Raw genomic sequence first — 26,915 nt, 5'->3', positions numbered from 1 at the left:
TCACATCATAGAAATAATGTAATTTCTACTGAAAAACAGGCATGATTGGTGTCTGGATGTTCCACTCTGTGTTTCAGCACATACTGTTTCAGCATTACATCAGGCACTTTAATTGAGGATGCCATCTCAGACTTCTATAGGTAGCTGCTCTTGAACCTGACAAATTCAGCAAAGCTTCGTCTGAGCTTGGTGGCCAGAGCCAGCAGAGTACTCTTTATGGAGTACTGTGAACTGTGCTCAGTTCAGCCATGAGAGGACCAGACTTTTGTTATCAGCTACTGGTTAGGCACAGAGCATTTCAAGTGACATCTCCTAGGGCCTGTGATTTTCAAAAATTCTGTTTGAGCAAGCTTCCCCCACTAGTGCTGCAGATAATATATCTTGTAAAAGCATAATTTCCCCTAATTTTATGTCTTTAACTGCAATTATGTGACACGGGCAAGAAACACCCTTGCTGAAAGGCAGCACAGGATTCTTATGAGGCTGTGGTATTGCTCCCCGAACACACCAGAATGACCATGAATAGGGATTTACATTGAGGAAAGCACATGCACTTCCTAGGGCAGCCAAAGCAATGCTCTGCTTGTCCAGCATCCCAGATGCATTTCTAGGCAGATCTACGGACATGCAGCCAGGGAGATCACTCTGCAGCATGGATGATTTTCCAGGGCACTGCTGATACTGAATTCCCACAGGTTTCTTTCTTCTTCCTTCTGACTGTGACTTCACAGCTCCGTGAAGCCCCCCAGAAAAACCCCTGATGGTCAGTAAGTCTAGAGCTCAGTTGCCTTCTGTTGTGATTGTGGGCACTTTTCTCCCAGCCCCTCCTGGGATGGCACTGAGCAAGCTCTTTTCTATTAACAAAGAAGCAGGGGGTTGGAGAAAAAGGGTCTGTGTCCTGTCTTCTTACCTCCTACCCTCCACATCTCAAACCTAAATCTTTGTAGCACCATCTTACCTATTCACCTGCAGCTGCTGATCTTATAGATAAGAAATAGGGATTTACAGTGGTTGCAATCCCCACAGTGGCTGTCCAAGTTTAGAAGTGAGTCTAGTTCATACTACAGATCCAGGCCGTAAAGAAACCTGAAGGACTTTGGACGAAGACCCGAGTGTTGTAGCTCAGTCTTACCTTTGATGGACTGACACCAGGAGATTCTCTGTCAGAGATGCTTTGATAAAATAGTTATATAAGCCAGTATGGACATACATACAGGGTGAAGTTGAGCTTGCCAACCAACAAAGGTTATTTTTGTTTGGAAACACAGAGTAAACGTATTTTGATTTCACAAAGTAAGAACAAAGTCTGTTTGAGTTTATCAGTGAAGTGCATGTTTGATGGGAGACGGTTATCATGGCATTATTTGGATATGACAAAGGTCTTACATTTTGAATATTCCTTCCCAATTTATTTACATGTATATAAAACAGGAAAAATCCTATTTTGAAATAGGAGCCTTTTCCTGTAGAATATTTTTTAAATAACTTGTTTCCAAACTTCACTATCTCCAATGAGAAAAACAAAAGCCAAAAACCACCACAAACACCCCCCTCCTCCAAAATAGAAAAATAGAAAATAACAACTCTGCGTTCTCATTGCCCCACAATGCCAACACTGGAAATTCAGCCATTTGTTCACATGGTATGTATTCAGAGTCTGCCGGGGGTGGGAAAGATATCTCCCTTTTCTTTATCAAAGGCCCTTGTTTTACCCTTTCCTTTTGAAAAGAAGAATGAGCAAAACAAACGCTTTTTATGACCATGTGTTTTTTTCCTTGTTTTGCTTTGTGTTTTTTTCTTTTATTATTTTTTTTCCTTTTTTTTTTTGTGTGTGTTAAGAATGCTTTAACCACCAGCTGTGGGCTCCTCCTAGAGAGTCCAAAATGCCTCAGAGCACCTTGCAAAAATAAAACTGTCCTCAAACATTACTGAAAACAACCCCTCCCTGACTTGCATGTATGCTCCCTTTTACCTCCCATGATCTCCTGATACTTGTGCTAGAGTGTTTTTATCCCTCTCTCTCTCTCTTTCTCTGTTGTTGTTTTTTTTTTTTTTTATATATATATATAATTTCTTTTCAGTGTTGATGCAAAACCCCTATTGTATTCCCTCTCTGTTCTAATCCAGTTTCCATATTCTCTGTGATGTCTTTCCTTATCTTCATTTCCTCATTTCCTTCCTCTGCTTTCCATCAGCCTCCAAAAAAGATTTGGGATTATACTCCTGGAGATTGCTCTATCCTTACTAGAGAGGATAGAAAGGTAATTGTGTCTCGCATACGTTGTACTACAGCATCCAGTGCGTATGTATGTGTGTATGTGGATTTATTTCTTTATTTCTTTTGTAGCACTGCTTGGGTTTTGTGTGCTTGTGATTTTTTTTTTTTTAATTGGGCTTCAGCTCATTAGCCTAACAAGTAGCTAGTGAATTGATTTAATAAACAATTCTCAAAAACATAATCAACAGTAGTTTAGAGTGGTGGTTTTGCTATCTGACTTGCAATGATAATTATACTAACATACTATTGAATATTGTTACAGTATCTTTTTTTTTTTTTTACAGGTGGGTTTTATAACTTTATGGTTTGTAGAAGTAGATTCTAGTAGGCCTGCTGTGCATCTTTTAATTTTGGATCTTAAATGCCTAAATCAATTTCCTCTGTAATGATTGAAATGTGATTAATTACTAGTGAATTTCTGTGTATTGTCCATACCATCTTTGTCTTTTTCAATTAAAAAGGCTCGCTTATTTTTTTTTTCAAAATTAACATTCCTTTGGTTTCCCCTAACCCTAAGCATTATTTTCCCATTCTTCTTCTCCTTCTTTAACCAGACTGATCTAGAAAAAGACCTCTACCTCTACCAGACTGAGTTAGAGGCAGATTTAGAAAAAATGGAGAAGCTTTATAAAGCGCCACATAAAAAGCCACAGAAGGTATTTCCTATTCTTTTCATGCTGCCAATCCCTGTTTCCAAACTCTCTGCTCTAATCTATTCACTGCTGGATGATTATTAAATGAGGTTGGGATAAATAATGGTTCTGACCATTCTGACTGCATGGCTTGCTGTGTCGCTGTCAGAAATAATAGAATGTGATGCTGAGAATCCGGCTTGAAATCCATTTCAGATACAGTGATTTCCTCTCCCCCCATTCCCTTTCAGCTGTCCTCCACCCCCACCCACCCCTTTCCCCCTTCAGGGTTTTGAGTTCGGTGTCTGCAAAAAAAAAAACCCTCTCTATTTTTCACATGAATAGGCAGCAGCAATCAGATTAAAATTCTTGGTTGGTGTCACGTCATCATCTTGTGCCTTTCAAGCGTGTTGCCATCAACCCTCCCTTCGTACAAACCCTGCTGCTCCCTGCTAGGAGCGCATGCCTACCCAAGATTTGAATATTCCCAAGAGATTTTGCACAATTTTCCTTACGCTGCACCTTGTCATGGCCTTCTAGGGCAGGTCAGCTGCTGCTGCTGGTCCGAGGGTCTGCAGGACTTGAACCGTGAAATGACAGATTAATTTGGTAACACGCCATTTTTTCCCTTTGTTGTTGGCTTTTTTTTTTTTTTTTTTAAGCTGCAGCATTTCACCAGGACTTGAAAAAGCTTCTTTTTCAAACACAAGATTTGCTTTTTTTTTTTTTTTTTTTCATACATAGGAATCCTCAGGTAGATGAGAGGAGACCTAGTGCAGCATTTCTTTTTAAATTGCCATCATTTTTTTAAATAACGTACCTAGGAAGTGTTAGATGGATTTAAAGCAAGCGGATAAGAACTGGCTTTTGCTATTGAACCTGTGCAGCTGGCATTGCTTCTCTTAAGTAAGGAAACTGAACTGAAACATTGCTTTTCTTGTTAGTGCTTTGATATTCATCTGAATGCTTAGGAATGTATTGTGCTGCGGAAATGTAATGTACCTTTAAAGCAAAGGCGGGCAGTGACTGGTTGGGGGAAAAGCTTGGGGAAATAATTATGAGCATGTCTCCTGGTCCTGGCCCAGCTGGTTATCTCTTCTTGCTTTTGGCTTTACGCACAATGACTCATTGGCAGACAAAAGAATAGGCGCTGCAAAAAGGCATCGGCTGTGCTAAAAACCTGTCACTGCCCTGATGGAACTCAGGAAAATTGTCGCTTTTCTGCAGACATTGACAGCTTAAATTGCATTTAGACTTAAACTTCAATGTCTCATAAAGGCTAATATTCAAGCAATAAATGGAAAATTACTTAAGCAAGCCTTTTTCTTTCTCCTCGTGTATAAGTGGCTATCAATGACTCCTTTGTTTGGACTTTTGCAGAATACAGCAGGTGTTACTCCTCTGGAAACTTCCACAGACCATTCTTCCTAGTAAGTTTTCCAATTGCTTTTTGATGTCTCTCGTACAGTCTGAGGGCATGTGGGGCAGGGTTTAGGGTGTTGGAAATGGGCTGGCTTTATTTTTTGGTGATGGATATAGACAGCCATATATCCCATGAGAATTATGTGTGTGCTTTAGATGAATCCAGATACTCCGTCTGCTCTTTGATCTTGAATTAATTTTGAAGTGATTACTTAAGTGATTGCATTGTCTAGATAAGAATTGCTATTGTGCCTAGGCAGCTACTTTCAAAAAAGCAAACAGAATCTTAACTCCGTCTTTACGAAACTGCATGAAGCCACAGCCTATTTGCAAACAACTTTATTGCCTGGAGGGGAAAAAAAAAAAAAAAAAAAAAGTTCCTTGTGTATGGCAGATTGGTTCCTGTTAGAAGTTTTCAGTTATGCATTCCAGAGGAAAAGGATGCTGTTGATGAAACACAATAATTTTCTAGTTTCCAGGAAGGGAAAAGTAGTTGCAGTTGCAATATTTCTCAGATCCAGTGTGGCACTGGTTTTCTGGATGAATACTTAATATAACAGTGAACTCTGTCTAAATGAGTTATACATTGAACTGGTTCATTTTGAAAGAGGAAGAGAAAAAAATCAAGGGCAATATGCTGAGTTGTCCATGTAACTGGACTAGGTGCATCGCATTTCTCATAGACACAATCTCCCCTGCATGCATGGATTATTAGGAAAGGTGCTTTCTCCTCCAGACATCCATTGACATCATTTTGTTCGTTGTTCCTATGACTTTAGTTTTGTTTTGGTAGGGAGAGAACAATAAAATACATGGAAATCCCAGAGATTAACATAAAAGGATAGCTTATATTTGCCAAAGACTGGTAAGAATCCTGAAATCCTGACTGTCCCCCAAGTGTTACAAAAGCTGTGAATCTTCTGTTTGTTTTTGCTAGGCAGGCCAGCTTTGCTCTCCTGCATTCAAGTCATCTTATAGAGCCCATGTTAGTTGCCACTGATGGTTGTAGGAGCTGTTCTGGACCTTGAAAGCTGCATCTGTACATACAGAATTAATATTTACAACTCAAGTCAAGGAAATTGCCCTTCACCTAAACGCTGTGCATAAGCATGTGCATAATGTATATGTGTTATCATACATTTTAAAGCCAACTTACCTCTACTTTTCATTACACAGAACAGCATTCTGTTCTGCAAGGCATCTCTCCCCTGTGCACAGACTGATCTGTTAGCAAAGGCCAAGGTTTCCACCCATGGCAGCACTGTCTGTGCCCTTTCTGATACCATGCAAAGCATTCAGAAGTGCCAACGTCTGTTCTGGCGGATGAGAAGCAACCTGGGTAGGGTGTGAATGGGAGGCAACAGAGAGGGCCAATGAAGTCATACATTCTTACCTAGCCTGCTTATAGAGAACATGGAGAAGAGCTATCTGGAGTTTAATGCTTTTTTTTTTTTTTTTTTTCTTCTCTCTTTGGTGTTGCTCTTCCCTCTGCTCACCTGATTCTAACCTTCTTGCAGACTGCCCCAGCTCTTAAATACAGCTGGCTGGCCCTGTCGGGGAAGAAACCAGTATAGGGACTCCTTTGCCAAATACCTCCTCTCTCTCCCCTACACGCTTTCCCAAAGCAGGGAAATTATTTTAACCCTTTGTTTTTAACAACTGGGCTCAAGTGCTCTCACATCTCAGGTGAGGAACCTCAAGACAGTCATGGGTCCCTGCAGCAGCTGTCAGGGTTTCCTCAGGAACCTGACAAATAGAGGCACTGGAGTAACACACACAAGACAGAACAGCTCTGTAGCTATGGTTATGACTCAGGCCCTTGCTTCTATTTGAGCATTGCCTAGGTAGAAGTGGTGATATTATTCCATTTCTCTTTAGTGGTGTTTTTCACAAGGCCTTTCACTTCAGAAAATAATTGATGGGACTGCATATGACCTGATTTTCCTTGTCCGGAAACTAAAATCTTCTTTGTGATCCAGACATTGTGTAATTCCACCCCCATAGCCAGTCCTCTGATGTGTTTGAAAGCTTTCTCTTTACCCTGTAACTACAGTGTTCATCCAAAATAACCAGATGCACGTACAAATTTAGCCACAACAAGCAGGCTTAACCACAAGCATTTCCACACTCTCAGAAATTTGAATCACCCCTGGACATCACAGTGAAAAGAAGCTTTCAAAAGTTTCCGTGATTTGGCAAAAAACTTTTTTTTGTTTGGTTTTGTTTTAACTTTCTAGCAGACATGCTTTGGCCTCAGAATAGCTTTGTGTGTGAGACTGCATCTTATTCCAAAGAGCCTGGTTGAGCATGTACAAGGACTGGTATTGGATGAGCTCAGCTTTTAGGAAAACACAGTCTGCCTGATTGTTCAGCAAATCTTTTGCACCTGGGAAAACCATTCATACCATGAAATATTGTTTTTTGTTTGGTTTGGTTTTCTTTTTTAGAGAGAATACAGTGAAATTTAGAAATCATGTGGGAGATTACTGGTTCATGACAGAGGAAAGGGATTTGTAATAACTCTTCACTATTTAAGGGCCTAAGAAATTACAGTTGTGCCCACTTTTAACATATATTTCAGAATCCAGCATTTTGTTTGTATGTCTGCATGGTAGACCTAGAGTCTGTGACTTCGTATTTCCTCTAGTGCAAGCTTGAGGCAAAGCTGAGCAGAATTGTGCCTGTCTGGGAAATTTCGCTGGTGTTTAAACAGTAGTGTCTGTAGCCCAGTGCTTGTGCTTCTCTGCAGTCCCTCACTGATTAGCTTGGAAAATTGCTCTGTGAGTCTTGGTTTATAATGTTGGCTGGGAGGCCGAACTGGTTGAGATGAATTCCTGAGCAGCAGTGCTTTGTAACCAGGGGACAGGAATGGCTGGCGTTTAAGAAGAGAGGGCTAGGGCTGGAAGATGTATGTGCTACTGCTAGCTAGCCACTGAATTTCTGTATGTTTGCAAGGAAATCATGCATTTGCTCTGTGACCCCGTTGTCTCGTCTGTAAAATAAAGGAGGAGTGCTTTCCTGCCTCCTGTTTTCTGGGGGATTGGGCTGGGAGAGTTCCCTCAGGTGGAGAATGTTGTGGTAGTGCAAAACTTGCAGCACTATTGCAATGTACACATAACCTCTTCATTCAGCATCAGTTCTTTATGTACAGTCCATTTTGGGTTTGTAAGTGTAGTTTTCTCTTTCATTGCACGAAGCTCTCAGCAAACAGAAGTGACCCACTGACGTTCTTTGCTGTTTTTCTGTTTTGCAAACTGTTTTCCAGCTCCACGTATTCTCCCAGCTACCACGCAGCGAAGAGGGAGACAGAATCAGCACCAGGGGACTTTGCTGGCTTGGAGAATGAAAGACAGATTTACAAGAGTGTGCTGGAAGGTGGAGATATCCCATTCCAGGGGCTGAGTGGTCTCAAGCGACCTTCTAGCTCTGCTTCCACAAAAGGTAGGCGGTCAGGGTCCTAACCTGACCTTTGTTCTGCACAAAGTGTCAAAAGTCTGGTGATATGGGGCAAACTCCTGCAGGGTTTAGAGTCCTATTCAAGCCAGTCGAGGTTTCCTCTGTCCTTCCTCTTTGCCATCCCTGGTTTTCTCTCTTTTTATCTCTCAGACTACACTGGCCAGTATTTTTCATGACCCCTTTATCTGATCCAGGTTCCTCTTCTTACCAGGAACCAGCTCTCTCCCTCCTGCACCTCAGCCACATTCCACACCCTCCTGTTCTTCCTCCAGGCTGCTCAGGCTGGCCTTGCTGTCCATCTGCTCCCACTGCCTTGTCATGCTAGAGCCCTTCCCTGCCTTTCCTGCTCTTCCTGCTGCGGGGGTCTCAGCAGGCCACACCATGGCTGCTGGCCTGGCCACCCTGGCATAGCCAGCACCATGTGCTCCGCAGCCTCCTGCCTGCGAGGGTTGTACAGAGAATGCACAGGACATTGAACCAGCAACACCCTACGGTCTCTGAGGCACCAAGACAGCAGAGGTTGCTGCATTCTCCTCCCTCTTCCTCCCCCCATTGTGGACTTTCTAGAAGATTAGGTCAAGGAAGAGCCTGACTCCCATCAGGGAGTTATATTGGGGAATGCGTCCCTGAGCCAACTTCAACCTAAAAATGGATTGAGATGGGGAGAGGACAGGGGAAGGAATGCTTTGGGTTTCTGAACTGCTCTCCCTAAAAATAGTGCATCACACCAAAAAGGTCTCTGTCTCCATCTTCCAGCTGTTTTTCAATATTATGTCCGGCCTGTAGGGCAAGGAGTCAAACTGGAGATGAACAAAACAAAATCTGGTCAAACAGTAATTGTTCCCCAAACTGCAGTTGAACCTGAATGGTTATTTTGACAGTTTAATTTGAACTCAGATTGGAAACAGACCTAAAAAAATGCAGTCACAGCTCATCTCAGTCTGGATCTGATGTCAAAAAAATGTTCTCATTTGACTTCTTGATTTTTAAAGCAAACACAGGCAACACCACACTGTCTGAAGCACACTCAGCTTATTCCTGGTATGGGAAATCTCTAAGCAAGCAGCTCTTTGACCAGGCCAGCTAATGTGGCATGCTTGTGCTTGCACAGTCAGCCCTTGATTTTCTTCTCCCTCTCAGGAATAAACTCTTTGGCACATGCACTGTTGTGAGACCATAGTAGGTGTGATTACAGGCTTGGTGCATTAAGCCGTTTTTGCAATGTTAGTGCCTCTGCATTCGTGCTGACACCCTGATCCTGCCCAGAGTTCAGCCGCCCTTTTTCATAGTGCCACAGCTCCCCTGGAAGCTGATGATGCTCAGCACTTTTTAGGAGGGTACCTTGAAAGTGCAACAGGCCTGTTTCTGGCCAAGCCTCTCAGCTTAGAAACATTAGCAGCACTTCACCTACTCCTGTAAGTGCAGCTTGTTGTGCGGTGTCTTCCTGCTTTTCTTTATATTTTGGAACTTTGTTTCTTTAAAGTGCATTGTATGAAATCCAAGCATGTTCTCTCTCCTTTCTCAATAGCTTTCTAGCACTTAAGCTAACAGGTTGTATTTATTTTATTCTGCATGCTTACCAGTGGATCGTAAAGGTGGGAATGCTCATATGACTGCACCCTCTTCAGTTAATAGCCGAACCTTTAACGCTAGTCATACCGGTATGTTAGGTCACTCATGTAAAAATAAGAAGCCCTTATCAGCTGCAAAAGCCTGCATTACTGAAATCCTCCCTTCCAAATTCAAACCCAAACTAGCAGCTCCAGCTGCTCTTGTGCAGGACAAGAAGGGTATCTTGCTATCTCATGAGAAAGCTCAAAGTTGCGAAAACCTTCGTAGCTCCATTGCCTTGTTTGATAATAAAAAAGCTTTTATGGTAGACATAGGGGAAAGCATAGAAGACATGTTGATGAAGTCGAAGCAGGAGTATGCCATCAAATCTGGCAGTACCATGAGCCTACAGGAGTATGGCACCAACTCTAGGAAAGGCTACCTGTTCCCTGCCTCCAGGAAGAGCGGGATGGAGTTCACAATGCTGTATAAAGACATGCATCAGATCAACCGGTCCAGGATCAATTTGAGCACAGTCTCCTCCTGCAGTGTGAGAGATATCGCATCTCAGTTTGAGAATGAAGCAAAGGACAGGATGGAGCACGGCCTTAGTAGAGAGGATTCAGAGCAGATCCCCAAACACACCGTTTCCTCCCGTATCAGTGCCTTTGAGCAGCTGATCCAGAGATCCCGATCAATGCCCGCGCTTGATTTTTCTACCGGACCAAGCAAGTTCACCACTTCTCTCCAATCTAAAACTTGTCTGAGTTCTGCCTACTCCGCAGAGTTTCTTCTGGATTTGCCAAAAACACACCGAGAAGAGAAGGATGCCACCAGCTTGGCAGACAAATCCTCCCGCTCCTGCAGCAATGTGGAGGACACAGCTTCGGATGTCAGTGATGCCATCCCTATGGACACACTTTCAGTTTGCACAGATGAGATAGATCTCCTCTCAAACGCATCCAATGACAGTGGTGGCAGCAGCAGCAACCTCAACGGACCTCAGAAGCATAAAATCAACAGATGCAAAGGCACATGCCCAGCTTCCTACACCAGGTTCACTACCATCCGAAGGCATGAGCAGCAGCAGGCCTCCAGGAACCCTGATTCCAAAGGGGATATCTTTGGGGACAGACACACACTCCCCAGAAATGTCTACCTGATGAGCCCACTCCCCTTCCGATTGAAAAAACCCTTCCAACACAAGTCCAGCAGGACTCCACCCCCAGGCTGCCTGGAAACCCAAGCAATGCCCAGGCCCGACAGCCCAGATGACCCCATACAGCTGCAGGGGAGCACAGGAGATGAGAGTCACCACTCCCAGCACAGACTGTGCTCCAGAAGTAGGCCTCTGGCTCCCAGGCGCCTGTCTTCCTTTGACATTGTGGAGAGGCTTAGCTATTTTCCCACCAGGGGATCTAGCCGAGATAGCTCCATGGGCCGGTCTGATACTCCTGACTCCTTACACAATGGGAACCCAGTCCCATATGCTCTATATCACAGCTTGGACACAAACAACAACCCGCAAAGTGAACTTGGGACGTATCTAGGAGGTGGCTTTTTGTGTTCTTTACCAGTGTCCCTTCATCTGTCTTCTTGCTTTCCTTTCTCCTCCCCTTTTCTTCCACAATCCCTGCATTTTTACCCCCCATCTTTGCATCCCCTGACTCTCTATTTTTTATTTTATTGTATTTTTTCTGGTATGTCTAATGTCCTTTGCGTGTCTTGCTGAGCATTTTTGTTCAGGACATATTAACAGCTGCACTTCTGAGAAACGATTTCTGCTGCCTTTCTAATCACATCGTGTTCAGTTGGTCTCAAGCAGCTCCTGGGATGCAAGAATCTCAACATGAGTTATTTCTAGTCCTATATCATTTGCAGACATGGGAGTATAAAACAAACCCAGATGATTTGCTATAAGGAGCAGTTTCTCAAGGTCATGTTGTGTGTGTGTGTGTGTGTGTGTGTGTGTGTGTGTGTGTTAAACTTTTCTCAGTAGTAAAATGCCAAATCATATTTTGATGGCAGCAAATCTTTTCTTCACAAAGTCCTTCTGTGTTTTTACTCTTTCCCGTACCTTTATTTTCTTCCTGGTTTTGGATCTTTGTTAACAAGTATAGTCCAAAAGGGAAAAAAATGAAAATGGTTAAATTATCAACATCTGATTGGCAATTTGGTCAATGGCAATTGAGAATCCTTACCGTTGTAATGGAAGCAAATTTTTAAAATATATTTATTTTTTTCCTTTCTGGTTATGCTAGATAAATCCATCTGTATTTTAACTTCCTTATGTTGTTTCGAAGTAGATTCAGAATCACCAAGGCATTTTGCACCATTTGATTACATGGAAACTCCCGAAGAAATTCTCCGCAGACGCTATGATGATAAAGAGGTAATAATGCCTATAATGCCTTCTTTTGTGGCCTAGTAACAGTTGCGGCAGCTCTACATGCAAGAAATAAAGCAGTAACTCTTTTAGAAGGACAACTTATATGTGCATTGATATGTATGTTGGAAGTTAGAGCAAAAAGGTAGACCTAGTATGTTTTATTTTTAATACTACTTTTGCCACTAATTTACTGTATAATGTGTAGTCCAGTTTAGCTTTTATTCAAAAAGAACCTGATAGTTCTTATCAATTGCACAAAGCAATATATGGGGGCTTTAAAAATGTATAAAGGCTGGAGAGGTATGTGAGATGCGGTATAACACCTTGGTACTTGCAGATAAAGCTGAAATGGTATTTCTACAAGTGAATTATATTTTTATTGTTCTCCATGAAAGCCACCTGAGTCAGTATTAATCAAGCTGGTCAGAAAGGGTTTATTTTCATGCAAGAGTCCTCAGGTTTTGAATAACAAATGTAAGGCGTATCAAGCCACCAGGAAGTGTGAAGCTTTTCCCCAATGCAGATTAGAATTCTTTGATATCTCAAATTGTCAACAGAATGTATCAGCCCTTTTTGAAATGGCTAGGTGATGTATGGACAAGCTGAAATACTAAGAGAGCGACAAAGGATGTTCAGCACTGACCGTATTCAAGTTGGGTTAAAGAAATTATAAAGTGATTGCGTTCTAGGGAGCTTGTTTAATAAATAAACACAAAACCAAGCAACAATTTTACTGAAGAATCATGTTACCTTTCTGAGTTCAAATAATGTTTGTGTGGGTTTTGAAATGTGTGTAAAATCTGTTCTTAATTCCAATGTGAAAAATATACCTTTAGCTTTCTTCTTCCATGAAACAGTAATCCCCCCACTGCCAAAATCCAGCAAGAAAACTCATGTAAGAGCACAACTCTGAGTTCACTAAGACATGATGGCTTCAAATTATAAAATCATTCAGTTGGAAGGGACCTACAAAGGTCATCAACTTCAACTGCCAAACAAGTTACCAAAGAGCCTAACTCTTCAGCCTACAGTCAGTCCCAAAACGTGCAAGAACCCTTCTGCATGGTTCCCGAGAATTCTCATTTCCATTAATGTGCCAGAGCCTAAAGAAGTCCAAAATATTTCTGTGGGGTTTGTTTATTTCATGAAGTGTGTTACATGAACCCAAAATGAAGTATGGGAGAATCTGATACCTGAAGGTGGGTTAGGCACTCTCCCAAGCTCCTTTCAAAGCTCAGAGGGGTTTGGTGCCTCAACTTACCTGTGGATCTGATTCAGGTCTCTTGGAAGTCGAGAGAAACTCCTTATTGGTTGGAGGGGGTGTTGCATCAGCCCCCTGCATTATCAGCAAGCTTCGAATTTTCTTAGAAGTTCCCAAGACCTGGCCAAAACTTAGAAAACCTCATTGACTTCCATCAGTGTTGGATCAGATCCACTGTATGAGCTGGATTTCTGTTATGTGATAATGGGAATGTACTTTTGTGCTTGCTAAACCAAAGGGTATTGTGTAATTAGTAGAATCAGTGTTTTATGTTGAACTGTAAAGTTCCAGCTTTTTGCTGGGACCTCAGGAATTTTATGCAAGTCACATTTGTGGCAGCTTTCAAATGGCCTTAACTAGATAATTTACTGCCCATTTTATGCAATTTTATGGCAGAAACTTTTAGAGGACCAGAGACGGCTTAAACGTGAGCAAGAAGAAGCTGATATTGCAGCTAGAAGGCACACAGGGGTTATTCCAACGCACCATCAGTTTATCACTAATGAACGATTTGGGGACCTCCTAAATGTAGACGATACAGCAAAGAGGAAATCTGGGTCAGAGGTCTGTTTTAGTTACCTCAGTCTGCTGCTTGACCCAAAGCAATATTTGCCTCTCACAATGTTGTGCTATAGGCCAACATTAGCTCTTCGGAGAATGTCGTTTGTTTTTTTTTATCCCTTTTCCCCTTTCCCATTCTGGCTTCATTTAGAACTGCTTTGACTCTTGTGCCTGGTAATTTAATAGATATCTCTATACCAAGCTGCATATGTTAAAGCATGCCTGCTGAGAATTGCTGGTGCACACCTGTGATGCATGCCTTTAAATATCAGCTACTTGTAGTAAATCAAAGGCATTCTACATCCTTTGCATCATATTGCTACATCGCCTTCTTGTCTGTGCCTTATGCTTAGAAACTTCATGTCTTGTTGATTCTGGCCATGCGACTGTTTCATAGTTGTTGTGTTTTGTTTTGTTTTTTTTTTTTTTTAAAAAAAAAAAGATTGTTTCTTCTCCTATCTAAACATGCTTAATGTCCTTGGGAAAAAAACGGAAAAAGTCTCAGCATGTTCCACTGAGTACAACCTGGTCAGTCTTTCTGAAAGAGACAAAGGAGGAGATAGATGTGTTTTTTTTCCCTGAGCCCGAGGCAGTTCTCCCTAGACTCTCCCTGGATGTTAGGCCAGGTGTGCTGGCCACATGCTATCTCCTGCCTTACGGATTGCTGCTGTGGCTCTTTACAGCTCCTGTGTTTCCCCAGAGGTGCAGCACAGTGGCAGTGGGTGAGGTGGTCACCATGTGGATGGAGTACATTTGTCTGCCCCTTGTTTACATAGCTTCAAATGCAGTTGTGCCATATAAATGCATCTACTTCTTATTTTATGCTTCATTACCAAAATGACTTTTAAATTGTCTGAGTATTCAGTAGCTATTAGAAAAACAGCCAGCTAAATCATGTTTTGAAGCCTAGGCCTGCTGTCATCATGTCCTCTTTGGCTTTTTAGCCACTGAAGATGTTTTTTATGCACAGGCCTAATTTATTTGTACTTCCTCCTGACCTTCGTCTCTTTGCTACCAATCCATACTTGGATCACATTGTAGAATTCGTCAAGGCCAGGTAATAATCAGTAAAGAGCCACATCAAATAAAATCCTTTTTTTTTTTTTTTTTTTTTTTTTCCCTCAGCTGGTTAATTTTGCTTTCTGATTCAGACACTGAGGGGATTTTTTTTCGAGTCCCGGTAACTGTAGTTACTGGAGCAGCTCTTGTTAACCAGGGTTTGTCAAATTTAAACGTTTACTGCTGTTAAATCCCTTTTCTTTAGAGCATTAATTATGGTTATACCAAAAGTGTTATACCACTTTTTGCCTTGGTAAGGGAGACCCATCCAGCATATTTGAACTGTCATACCAGTTGCACACCAGCTTGTAGCAGAATACCTGCATTCAACATCCTTCCCTAGACTAATGGTAGCTATAGAAGAGTTTGGGTTGTTTTTCCTTAGAAGAGGATGGAAACCCTAATTATTATCTTAATGTGCTAATTATTTTTTTTTTTTTTTGATCTCTAGATGAGACCTGCTAGAGCCAAGTTTGACTTTAAAGCGCAGACGCTGAAGTGAGTATAGCTTGTTACTATTGCTTTTGGTGTTCTTCCTCTGTCTTTTCCCCTAGGATGCAGCATTTATGAAGTTTCATGCCATTGGATTTGAGTGTGTCTTTCCAGCAACTCAGTCGAAACAAAGTTCACAATATGGCAGGTGAAAGTAATATGAATCTTGCAGGTCATAGCCTGTAATGGTCCTTTAGGAAAATGTCTTCTTTCTCAGGGTCAGCAAGAGATTTAAACAGGTGCCTAGTTCTAATCATGTAGCTGGGCCTTTGACTCAGGGTTTTCCTGATTCAGGAACTGTAAGGATACAGACTGGTCACTGCTCCCCTGATATCTGTGGAAAAACTAGCAGATGTTTCTAGTGGCATTGTACCTTCAAACTCTGTTGTGGTCCTTGTGATGAATCAAACAAGAACAAGAACCTTACTTTTTGCATTTGCCTTTTCATGAACCTGGAGAGTCTCTCATTTTAACATTGCTAAGGAGGGAAGAAAGAAAAGCAGATTTCAGTGAAGGAGCAGCTGTTTTCCTTCTCAGGTGCTAACGCCCTGGGATGGTTTTGTTCTATGTTCTATAGGTGATGATTTGTAATGATTTACACAACATCTCCCCAGGACCTGTAATAAAACTGAAGCAAATGTAAGGATTAACTGATGTATCCCTAGAGGAGAACATACCAGAGTACCAAACAAAAATAAAGCAGAGCTTGTGAAAATCATGGTAAGAAAGGCTGGGTTTTCTTGTGAGGACCCATGTAGTAGATTTATAAGCCTAGTACAAGCTTCCCACAGTGGTTGTTCCTCAAGGTGCAGATATTGATAATTTTAGCACTGAAGACTCTGGATTGAAATCCCAGTTTTTAAGCCAGGTGAGGTCAGTGGTTGTACTGGCTGACCATAAGCATAATAAGGATCAACATTTGTGTGTGAGAGAGGTCATCTAATCAGCAAATTAGTTTCCATTAAAATCATGTGTCCTTTTCGAAGGCTCTTGTGTAATGCCTGTTTTCAAAACAGGAATTGAGCAGAACTTTCAGTCCTTCCATATCCAACACAGAAACCAGCCAGTGGCATCTGTTGCTTGAGTTTGACCCCAATCCTGCGGGGAGGTTGTGTGGTCAGTAGGGCCCTCATAGGTCTGCTTTTTTGACACGATTCAAAAGAACAAGAGAGTCCCTGCACATCGCAGTGTGAACAGGATAATAATTCTCAGCATGTAGCTTTCACTTTGGTTGGAGTGTGATATATCAATAGGGCTGATGCAGATCTTGGTACCTATGAGTTGCTGGACAGTTAACACATCTGATCTTCAGTGATATTCTGATGGAGTGCTTGTGTTGTTAACAGGGAACTTCCTCTGCAAAAAGGAGATATTGTTTACATTTACAAGCAGATTGACCAGAACTGGTATGAAGGTGAACACCATGGCAGAGTTGGCATCTTCCCACGATCATACATAGAGGTAGCTGGAAATGTTCTCTTTTCTCACTCCCTTTCTCCAGTGACCACTTCATGAACTTTTTGCATGTTTATCACTTGATTTTGTTTGTTCATTCTAGCTCCTTCCACCAGCTGAGAAAGCTCAGCCCAAAAAACCATCACCATTGCAAGTATTGGAATATGGAGACGCTATTGCTAAGTTCAACTTCAATGGGGACACCCAAGTGGAAATGTCCTTCAGAAAGGTGGGATTTCTGTTGTGCTATTGAATTGAACCCAGACAAAAGTGGTTTTTTTTTATGCTAGCAACTTGCAATTTCCAAATGAAAGCTACAACAAGATCAAGTGTTTAGTGGTCTGATCCTCCCCAGTGGAGATGCATACAGTCATATGAAAATGGTGATTTGACAAGAAGAAAGCTGTTTTCCCCTTCTTTTACTCTACAACCTACATTGTTAAGCAGAGGCAGGCAAGGTTCTGTGGTGCTGGAGTGGCTGCCTACATTTGATTGCAGAGTCAGAGAATAGGAATGGGTTGTGGAATGGCTGTTCAGAGCAGTCAGGCATGTTTACAGAGAAATGCTATTTAATCTCTCAACCAACTCAAGTTTTTTTGATGATCAATTTATATCTTGTCAGCCTTCTTTTCATTGTAAGTGAAGGTGGCACTTGTAGTTTATATTAAGAGTCTGGAAGTCACTTCATTTGTCAGCAAAACATGAGAGATCATACAGACACCTAGTTTAAACTGCAGACTGGTGCTTACTCCCTGTACACCTCATACCCCTAAAGGTCTCACAGTCATTCAATTTTTTCATGTGGCTTTAGTACATATAGTCTTGAAAACATGAGGTAAGTGTAACTGAGTCTGTAGGCAGCATGAAAGAGCACCAGAAGATCTGCATCTCCTTCTCTGAATAGACAAGTATCATTCCCACCCAGAGATTAGTGTAAGAACCACATAATTTGGGAATAAGGGAGGCTGAGAGCCACAGATTATTTTAAATCATCTGCAGCAAGATTAAAAGCGTAATATGCTTTGGAATGATCATATGTTAATATGTTGAAGTCAGAACTCCATTGCCATTCTTTCGACAGGGTGAAAGGATCACATTGATTCGACGAGTGGATGAGAACTGGTATGAAGGAAGAATCTCTGGCACCACTCGCCAAGGCATCTTCCCCGTCACTTACGTGGAAGTACTCAAACGGCCAGTGGTCAAGAATGCCATTGATTATCCAGACCCACCTATGTCCCTCTCCCCTAACCGCAGCATGACAGCTTCACCACAGGTATTTGGACTGGCTGCAGCCAGTTACTGCACCTTGTGGAACAGAGGGATGTTGCCATTATTGTGCAGGAAACAATAGGTGGGAAAAGATCTAGCTAACACTAGTGATCTGCACTGTAAAGCCCTTGTGCTCCCTGCAGGATGCTGAAACTGCAGGAAGAGGTGATGTTTCATTTACCAGAAAGGTTAATGAATGGGTAATTTGGGGATTTGGAGACTCAGTTTTTCTTCTCTGATCTGTAGCTTGAATTCAAGCCAGGGCGAAAGGGCTATAGTTAATAGCCATCTGAATAAGTTTCACTGCCAAAGATGGAATGAATCGGTGATCCAACCTCTCCTGAGTGGGTGTTTACAGGCCTCCACTGTGATGAGTGGATTTTTTATTATGATTATTAAAAGAGCATTATCATGGACTGTTATGTGCCATAGGAGCTGTTACTATGGATCCCAGTCGGTTTGAATCGTGCCATACCTTTACTCCAAAATGTTCCAGATCAGGACCAAGATTTTAGGAGACAAGGTCACGAGGGTGTGCTGCAGTATTTGCAACTCTTGCTAAATGAGCTCAAGTTTAGAGAGCAGACCTCTCTGGGATCTCTCATGATTTCACTATAAACCATACTACAGTTCAAACCAGAAATCAAAATAGCAGCAGATAACTGCATGGGGAATGTTGGAATCCCAGAACGTTTGCCATGGAAAAGGTGTCAGGGAGGCAGTGAGTCTCTAAATCCCTTTGTTTTGCTCTCATTCTGCAAATACTCACACTTTCGAAGGTCAGCATACATGTCGAGGATGTGTCTGTGAGGTTCTGGTGCGTCCCTTTTCTCACTTGGGACTGAAGTAAGGTTGTTCTGAGGTCGAGACTGCAAGGAGTGAAAGTTGAGAATTGGGATCAGGAGGAGGGGATGTACAGTACAGGACAGACGGGAAAGACTTCTGTGACTCAAGCCTGGAGTTTGTGTGGATTGTCCCTAAAAGGAGTGGTTTTATTCTTACCTCCTGTGTAAGGAGGAGAGGCTTGTTGCTTCTTTGGGGTTTCCTGTGAAAGCGGTCCCCAGATGCATTTTTCCATTTGAGCTTGGCAGTCTCTTTGTAGCTGTGGCCCGTCTGCCACCAGCTCTCTGCAAGCTCTTCTCCCTTTGGTGGAAGGGATTGTAACCAACTTTCTTTGGTTTCCTTTGCTACTCCTTTGATTCCTTCTTAGTAAAGCAGTTCTCTTCCATACTTTTCCGCCTAACTTGGCAGAGAACTGAGAAACAATCTAATCAGTGCTAATGTAGTTGATCTCACTGATGTTGCTGATAGTAACAGACTAGGGCAGAATTTGGTCCTGTGCTCTACCTTTATAAACATAGGACTTTAATCATCCAGAGTCTAAATAGCCATAGCAGGTTTTTTTTTTGATCTGTTTCTCCTCCATGGCTTCAGCAATGCAATTTTCTTGAGGAGCAGGCATTACTTATGGTAGGGTTGGATAAAGTCAAAATTCAATGCAGCAATGAATTCTGACTGCTTTCATAATGTGAGCTGCTGAAGTCCCGGGTATTACTGCCAGGCCAGTCAAACGCTATGTTGCTATCCTGGATGATGGCTTCAACTGCTCCCTGAGGGACTTTGGGCATATGGTAAAAAGTGTAAGGTCTTCCACAAGACATTTTGTGTCTGGAATACTGGTAAAGACTGGGAAAATGCATTAGGAGCACAGATGAGGACTGGACTCTGTGGTTGGGGTAGCTGTGGACAGCACGTTCTCTGACAGGGTGCGCCTGTCTGTGGAAAACTTACGCACATGCTTGATCACAGATCTGCTCCTCTCCATGCTCGCTCACTCTCCTTTTACTTTTGCTCAGTTGCTTTGTATTTTCCTTTCTTATTTTTGTTCATTTCTTTCTTTTTCTCTTCTGCTTTTGTCTCCTTAAAGTCTCCCAGCTCTGAGCTGCTCCATACACCAACTCCTCCGCCTTTGCCTTTCGCACGCCGCGCCTTATCTCCAGAGGTGCAGGCGGTCACATCCGAGTGGATTGCTCTGACCGTGGGAGTGTCTCCTAGCACCACTCCTGCCATAACTCCTCCATTGCCTCCTCCGCCTGAAGCCTCCCTCCCTCACACTGACTCTCTCGCGCCTTCTGCTGCAGCCAGCCCTTCCCCCTCGGTCAGCCTCCACCACTCTCATCTCTCGGGCTCCTCGACTCCCAGGTCCATTAAATCCCCATTGCCCTCTTATTCATCCAGACCTCAGTCCTCCGCTCGCAGTTCCTATCAGGCCACTCCGCAGAGCGAAGAAAAGTTTGTTGGCTCCCCGTCTCCTGGCGCGAGCTACTCTAACTCCCCTCGCTGGGCAGGTGGGAGCCCTGAAAGCGTCCTCGCAGAGCAGCGTGGCACCCCTGGCAGCCAAGCCTGGCTCCAGAAGACCAGAGAGGGCAGCAGTAACCCCGAGCAGGGTTCCTATGCTGGTCCCAAGATCTCTGTTGAGCGCTGCCTGAAACCGTCCCAGCTAGACATGCGTGTGAGCCCAGAAAAGAGACCTCTGAGTTCCTATGAGGACAACCAGTTGTGTCAGGAGCTAATGGCTATTGTGCAGGGAGGTAAAGCAGAGAAAAGAGGCGTGAGGAAAGGTGATCTGGGAAAGTTTCAAAGCGGGGAAAATAAGGTACTTCTCCTGCATGTGTGTGCACTGCTCTGAATCCCTGATTTTACCAGTGTGTTGGGGTTTGCGCTGCTCTGCTGGCCACACAAAGCCAGTGGCTGCCACGTGTCCTGTTGGTGACTGTAAGACCTTCATCCAGGATTCACCAGTGGCATTCACTGGACAGCAGGTCAAAAAATTTTAGAACAGGGCTCAGGAGTAGTGTAGTGAGAATTATTCTAGAGTAGCACAGCAACTGACTCAATTGGTCATGTCTAAAGAGGTGACTGTCCCAGACAGTGGCTGTTACCAGATGTGTCAGATCATAGAATCACAGAATGGTTTGGGTTGGAAGGGGCCTTAAACATCGTCTACTTCCAGCCCCCCTGCCACGGCAGGGACACCTCCCACGAAATCAGGTTGCTCAAAGTCCCATCCAACCTAGGTTGGATAAAAGTATCACACAGGCCTCATGCCCCTGTAATTCACCACATAGAATACAGGCAATTATTTGATATTCAAAGATTTTCCAGTGTGCAATGGACCATCTTTGGTAATGGGATTTATTTCTTCCCCCTTAATGCAAGCACTTCTTGTAAATGTCAGCCTGGCTTGTGGAATCACAAAAACGATTCCTTGCTGTGGAAGTGCAGGATGGTTGATCGTGGAGTCTGTGCATTAGTGAGCTTTAGTTTTGGATGTGCAAGACTAAGTCAGGGAGGTTTGCTTCTTATCTGTGCTTTGAGTGGAATTTATTAATTTTGCATACCCAAAATGCTGTGACGTAGTCCAGCCCCAAATGCGAATTAGACCAAGTGTTACTTTCCCCCAAGAGTATTTAGGTATGTTACAAGAGGGAACGCAGGGGAACCCTCTAGTGGTTTCTACATCTTCTGCCCGCAGTCTTCTGCCTTACTTTGCAGCCCTCAGTTGGCTTGGTGTCCATTGTGGGCTACAGCCAGCCGAAATACATGACAGCATCCTCATGCTACCTTGTACAGGAGTGGGAGTTTTGAGAGCTCAACATCGTAGCGTTATAAGTAGCTTCTTGAATGCAATGTGATAGCCTCCTTGGCATGCCCTATCTAGCCGATGTTAAATAATGAAGGACTGTGGTTTCTAAGATGACACATTTCACACTGGGAAATCTTAGGACAAATGGCGTGATTTCTGCTTGAATCATAACCAGAAGCATATTGAAAGCTGTGTAAAATCTATGCTGTTTACCATCTGGATGTATTTTTAGCAGCATTTTCTACAGGTGTAACTTGCATGTTCAAAACAGAATGAGGTGGTGAGTTCAGACAAACCAGCTAGGAAACTGCACCTGCCCTTGCATGGAGTTCAGTTTGCTGTGTGTGCATCAAATTTTACTGCATAGCAAATGCTCTTATCACTAGGAGTGATTGTGATAAGAGTGCGTGTGCCAAGCTGACCAAATTTTCTTTTCTTCAAAAGACTGCAGACTCAAAAGCATTGTCTTCATCTGCTCCTCTCTCTTCCTCTGCCCTCTCTTCCTCTACTGTCACAACACAGCCACCTCCCAGACTTACACGCAGAGTCAATAAGCCACAGGTAATCATCTTTGCTGATTACTCTTCCATTACCTAGAGTTGTTTCCATGCCACGACATTGTTTTGTCATATGTTTATCCATTCACTGATTCGACAGGTGAGATATTTCTCCTGCCATTTAAGTAAGCATTTTCATTTAAAAAATAAAATAAAATAATTTTAAACAGTTTCCAGGGTGTGCAGAAGGACAGGTATGAGCAAAATCTTCAGCTGGTGCAAACCCGCATAGCTTTGCAAGTCAATGGGTTTCTGCCAGTTTGCACCAGCTGAGGATCTGATTTTCTGTTCCTTCAAAGGATTAACTCAGGACCTTTCAGTTCTTCAGCTGTTGATAGGTTCTGACCTTGCATTCCTACAGCTTGATTTCATTGCAAAGCGGTATCGGTGCTTTGTTAGCAGGAACAATATAATGTAAGGTACTTTGATTCAGCTTTTGTTTAACCACCTGAGATCAGGATTCAGGGCTTGAGTGTCTCAGAGCTGGGATGAGGCACGCTCAGGTTGGTATCAGCTGTGCTGGGGACCTGTCCCAGCCTCTCAGGTAGGATAGCTGTAGTTCAGAGGTTCTCAGCTCAGCTGCTGAGAGCTACAGTCATCTTTAAAGAGGGGCACAGAAGTGTCTGTGTGCAGTAACCAGCTCGACCTCAGCACTGTGTGGTGGCTCTTCCCGGCTTCAGGAAGGAGCAATGCTTCTGGTGACTCCTCAGTCCTTCCAGGCAGCTCCCACACGATGGCGATGTTTGAAACAAAATGCTCAGAATCAGCAAAAAATGGACTGAGGTTGGAGCAGCGGGTTTGGGGGCAGCACTCGTGGCTTGGTCAGTGAATCAAGCAGTTGCTCACACAGAATGAGTGTGGGAAAGAGTTGCCAATTATACTTATTTTCTTGATTGCTTTCTGAGAGAGAGATCCAGTTTTAACCCTGAAGTTTCCCTGTGTCCTTTACTCACCTCATTTCCCATGCTGACTAGCATGCATTTCTATTTTGGGTGTTACACCTGTATGTAACAGGACTCTGTTGCCTTTTTTTTGAGTTGAAGTCAAGCCAAAATTTATGTTATGTGCCTTGACAATTGGCCCATTGTCAGTGTCAAGTAAAAATTGTTTGACAGTCAGTAGTCTTGGCCTCCTTTCTAGCTCTGAGCCTACAGCTATTTAGGGAGCAGGAGTGGGATTTATATGTGCAAATGACTTTCCCATCACCTGCATGGCCCATACAGAGGCTGATACCTTCAGCAGAACTGCTGCTAATCCCCTGGGGGCCTTCTTAAAGGTCTGTTGTCTTTTCATTGATTGTAATCAAATGAGAAGAGCATTTAGTAGACATGGAAACGAGACATTGCAGACATTGGGAGGGCAGGGCTGTGTCCTCACGAGCAGCTGGATGAGGGTCCTGGCTTTGCCCTGGTGGTGTGAGGAGTCTCAGTCTGGGGACAGCCTGCTCCTTTCTGCTTGTGCAGAGGCAGGCAGAGAGTTGAGTAATTTCACTCACTTTGTGCTGGCAAAAAGGAGAGGAGTGGGCAGAACAGGCCTGCTCGGGCATCAGCACAGACCAGCTATGCTGCGTTCATTACTTAGCACTGCCTCCGTGGTAAGCTTTTACCCCCACCCAGTGGTTTGCTGCTGCTGCACTGGTCCAGCAACACAAGGCTGGTTAGCCAAGCCACAGCTGCACGTCCTGCAGCAGGCACTAGTACCTCACACCCACAGGAGATTCATTTTTCTGCTGTAGACACAGCCTTTAGCTCCTGCTCCTGGGGCCAGGGAGTATTTGCGTTAACTCTGATAGCCTTTAGGTCAGGCTGCTGTGCACTGCAGCTTTTTCAGCATCCTTTGTGAGAGCTCTTGGGCCAGCTTTCCCCTCACTCCCACCGGAGCTGGGGTTTGACATGCGCAGCAGGTTTCCTGAGCAGTCCTCCCTGCTCATGGTTCTCTGTCCACATGCAGGAACGTTGCTGCTGCTGTGTGCCTGTCTCTGAGGGATGCCAATTTGTCTGCCTTCGTCCGTCTGTCTTGTTGGTCTGTTCTGCTTAGCTTTCTTTGCTCATGTGGTCCTTTTAACTCCCACCAGAAAAGGATTGGAAGACAACACATAAACAAGAGCTACAACAGGTAGACACCCCCCTGATGACCCTTGATTCTACTAGGAGTGTGGTGAAAGCACTATTGAGTACCCCCAGGATCTTTCTTCCTAACAGTAAACACCTGCCTGGGGACTCCTGTAGGCTCTTAACATGGAACATCTTTCTGGTATTCCCACAAACCTGTGGTGCTCCTTAGATCCCTTCTCTGACCCCATATGAGATGGAAACAGCAGCCAGCTGTGCTTCAGAACTGACTGTCTTGCATACTTGTGTAGTCTGGAGACAGAGACACTTAAACATCTGCTTAGTCTTAACAAAGCACTTAGTGTGACTGAGAGGGTAGCACTTGGGTTGTCCTGATGGTTCGCGAATGCTTTGTCACTTGTAGGGCCCTCAGTTTAACTGCAGCAGCTGCAGGACTGGATCAGCTTTTTGGGGGAACCTCTGTGTTTTGTGCTTCCAAGGTACCAGGAAAGGGAACATGGCCAAGTTTCTGATGTTTGTAGGCTGTGTCTGCTGGTATTACAGATATAAGCCAGTACCATGGAGCACTCAGAAGTAGCGCTAATTTTTTAGCTCTCAAATAACTAATTTAATTCAGAGTTATTAATGCTTTTTAGAGAAAAGCTGGCCAGGGAGGTCACAAATAATCAGTGAGAAATGGACCATGCGGTCTTAAGGAGCTCATGGAGCAATTCCAGCTGTCAAGGTATTAGTAAGGAGCAAGGAAGCACTTTCTTGAATTTTAAAAAATCGTTCTTACAGCTGTCTCTCACCTCAGACTGGAAATTGGTTTTCCCAGCCACTTTACCACCTGGGTTAGTCTGATCACATCAGATTTGATGCACTATATTCAGTTGCTCTGCACAACATTAATTTTAAACTTCTAATTATTCTGTTAACCTTTCAGGGCTGATGACAGACAGGCAGAAATGACTTCCAGAAATTCTGTCATTATTTCAGGCTTTGAAGATAAATTCCACTGCAATTATCCCATCCCAATGACATTTTGTTTTCTCTCTACAGAAATATGCACAATAATAGGACATAGTGTCTTAGGGCAGTGATCCCAGATCCCAGCCCCAGGCAGCACAGCTGATTAAGGGGGTGTTGTTGTGGGGTTGGGTTGGCTCGGACTGGGTCACAGTCCTTGAGAAAACAGACAGCTCTCAGTTGGAACCATGCCCATTGTATTAGAGGTCCAAGATGTGGTTCAGAGGAGCTCTGAGAACGGGAAGTAGGCAGGGATGAGCTCATCACCCTACACTTATCCAAACTCCTTGAGCATGCTTGTGCTGAAGGTGTCACAAAACATCTTTATCCTCTGCTTCTGCTCAGTGTCAGGATGCCATGAGAAAGCAAGCCTTTCCCTAAGACTGCGGTGCAGCCACAACTTTGAGAGCACAGGATGACAGAAGGGCACTGTTGAAGTGAAGAGGAGGAGGGAAAGCATAAATTTGAGGCATTTGGGTGAAATATTATATTGAGTGATCACAGAGGAAGGCAATGTTCTGTATCTTATCTGGTCCGGTTTGCTAATCGGTACTGCACAGATCGTTAGAACTGCAGTAGTTCAGGCATCCCATTGACTAGAGCACACGCACAGCATTCCCCTTGCTTTCAGTAGGTGTTCGAATCTACAAAAGCATGCAAAACTAGGCTCTGGATATCTGTGTGGCTGCCTCAGTGACAGTCCCCTTCCCCATAAAACCTCCACCCCCTTAAAGCCTGGTTTTCCTTGCTGTGCCCTAGGACATGTGAGCTCCTGTGAAGAGGTGTGGCTGGGGAGGAAGGCAGAGTCAAAGGTGGTGGTGTTTGGAGCTGAGTTTTCACTCAAGGCCTCCTCTGACCTGGAGCTCTGCCTTGTTTGGGGGATTAACAGAGCAGTTTGCATCTTCACGTGGTACAAGCTAGAGTGATGTTGGTGATGGGGCTATGCTACATTGTGCCTTTTGAGGACCTGAACTGGTCTTTTTTTTTTTTTTTTTTAAGAAGCAAGCAAGTTCTCTCCTGTGTCAAAGTCACTGAGGATTTTTCTAAAACCAGCAGCAGATTCCTCTCAGCAAGTTTGATGCACTCAATCACGTGCTTCTGTCCTTGTTTTTCACCCCTACAGGAATGCAACATGATGCTGTGTATCATTTCTGGTTGTAGCTGTGTCCATAATCTTCCAGCTCATCCTCTGAGTCCCTGCTCTAAGCTTCTGTTTCGCTGTCACCTTCCTCTTTGCAGCATCCTGTGTGCTGCATTGCTGTAGCCCTAATGTCTTGTTTAAATGAAAGACCTTGTTGTCCAAAAAGAGTGGTGTTGGGGTGGGGAGGGGAGGAGTTGTTCTTTTTCTTTTGTTGTCTGCACACCATTTATTTATTTATTTTTAATTCTGACCAGTATGACATCTGCTAAAATGTCTTCCTTATCATTTGCTTGGTGATCACACAGCCTTCCCACCATTCATTGAGAGCTGGACCAGATCTCACAGAGTCTGAAAAGAGCTATGTGGTAAGGCCACTGTTTAAATCAGATGTGTAGTCCTAGCCTCTCTTCACCCAGGCAGAACCATCTCAGTAGAGTATAATATGCCAGCACCATTTTTAGCTGCAAAGTAGGTACATTTTTATCTATTTACGTTGTCTTGTTTGCAACGGAAGTGGGGAATCTAGCACTTAGAAAAACTGCCATATTCAACAAGAAGTTGGGCTAATTGTGCTGCCAATCCCTGGATATAAGCTAAATGAAGCCAAATGCATGAATGGAGCAGCCCACCTTGTGGTCTTGAACTGACTTCATAGCATTTTTA

The 26,915-nt window shown here is 43.5% G+C and overlaps 2 protein-coding genes across 51 annotated transcripts in view; both read left to right on the top strand.

The window, feature by feature from the left end:
* SORBS1 (sorbin and SH3 domain containing 1) overlaps positions 1–26,915 on the top strand; it is a 164,630-nt gene that overhangs the window by 133,335 nt on the left and 4,380 nt on the right. For 27 of the 50 annotated variants that reach the window (XM_082764907.1, XM_082764906.1, XM_082764878.1 and 24 more), the window contains 13 exons: positions 2,196–2,261; positions 2,833–2,934; positions 4,291–4,340; positions 7,598–7,773; positions 11,646–11,731; positions 13,386–13,553; positions 15,061–15,107; positions 16,448–16,562; positions 16,660–16,785; positions 17,638–17,832; positions 19,756–20,484; positions 21,919–22,035; positions 26,558–26,617. In XM_082764907.1, coding sequence (XP_082621033.1) covers positions 2,196–2,261; positions 2,833–2,934; positions 4,291–4,340; positions 7,598–7,773; positions 11,646–11,731; positions 13,386–13,553; positions 15,061–15,107; positions 16,448–16,562; positions 16,660–16,785; positions 17,638–17,832; positions 19,756–20,484; positions 21,919–22,035; positions 26,558–26,617 — 2,037 coding nt within the window. The remainder of the gene's footprint in view (positions 1–2,195; positions 2,262–2,832; positions 2,935–4,290; positions 4,341–7,597; positions 7,774–11,645; positions 11,732–13,385; positions 13,554–15,060; positions 15,108–16,447; positions 16,563–16,659; positions 16,786–17,637; positions 17,833–19,755; positions 20,485–21,918; positions 22,036–26,557; positions 26,618–26,915) is intronic. The other 23 variants (XM_082764897.1, XM_082764896.1, XM_082764894.1 and 20 more) reach the window with 10 other exon arrangements.
* On the top strand, positions 8,703–11,237 carry LOC309880233 (sorbin and SH3 domain-containing protein 1-like). The gene has a single exon (XM_082764924.1). The coding sequence runs from the start codon at positions 9,398–9,400 to the stop codon at positions 11,069–11,071; it is 1,674 nt and encodes a 557-aa protein (XP_082621050.1). The 5' UTR covers positions 8,703–9,397; the 3' UTR covers positions 11,072–11,237.

Source organism: Aythya marila, assembly GCF_965140915.1.
Source record: "Aythya marila genome assembly, chromosome: 7".
In the NCBI taxonomy this organism is placed as follows: Eukaryota; Metazoa; Chordata; class Aves; order Anseriformes; family Anatidae; genus Aythya; species Aythya marila.
The sequence above is the reverse complement of the archived record's forward strand: the minus strand, read 5'-3'. Positions and strand labels throughout refer to the sequence as shown.

What these genes read in the sequence shown, in the direction of transcription:
- LOC309880233 (XM_082764924.1), top strand. Translation starts at nt 9,398, where the DNA reads ATGACTGCACCCTCTTCAGTTAATAGCCGAACCTTTAACGCTAGTCAT.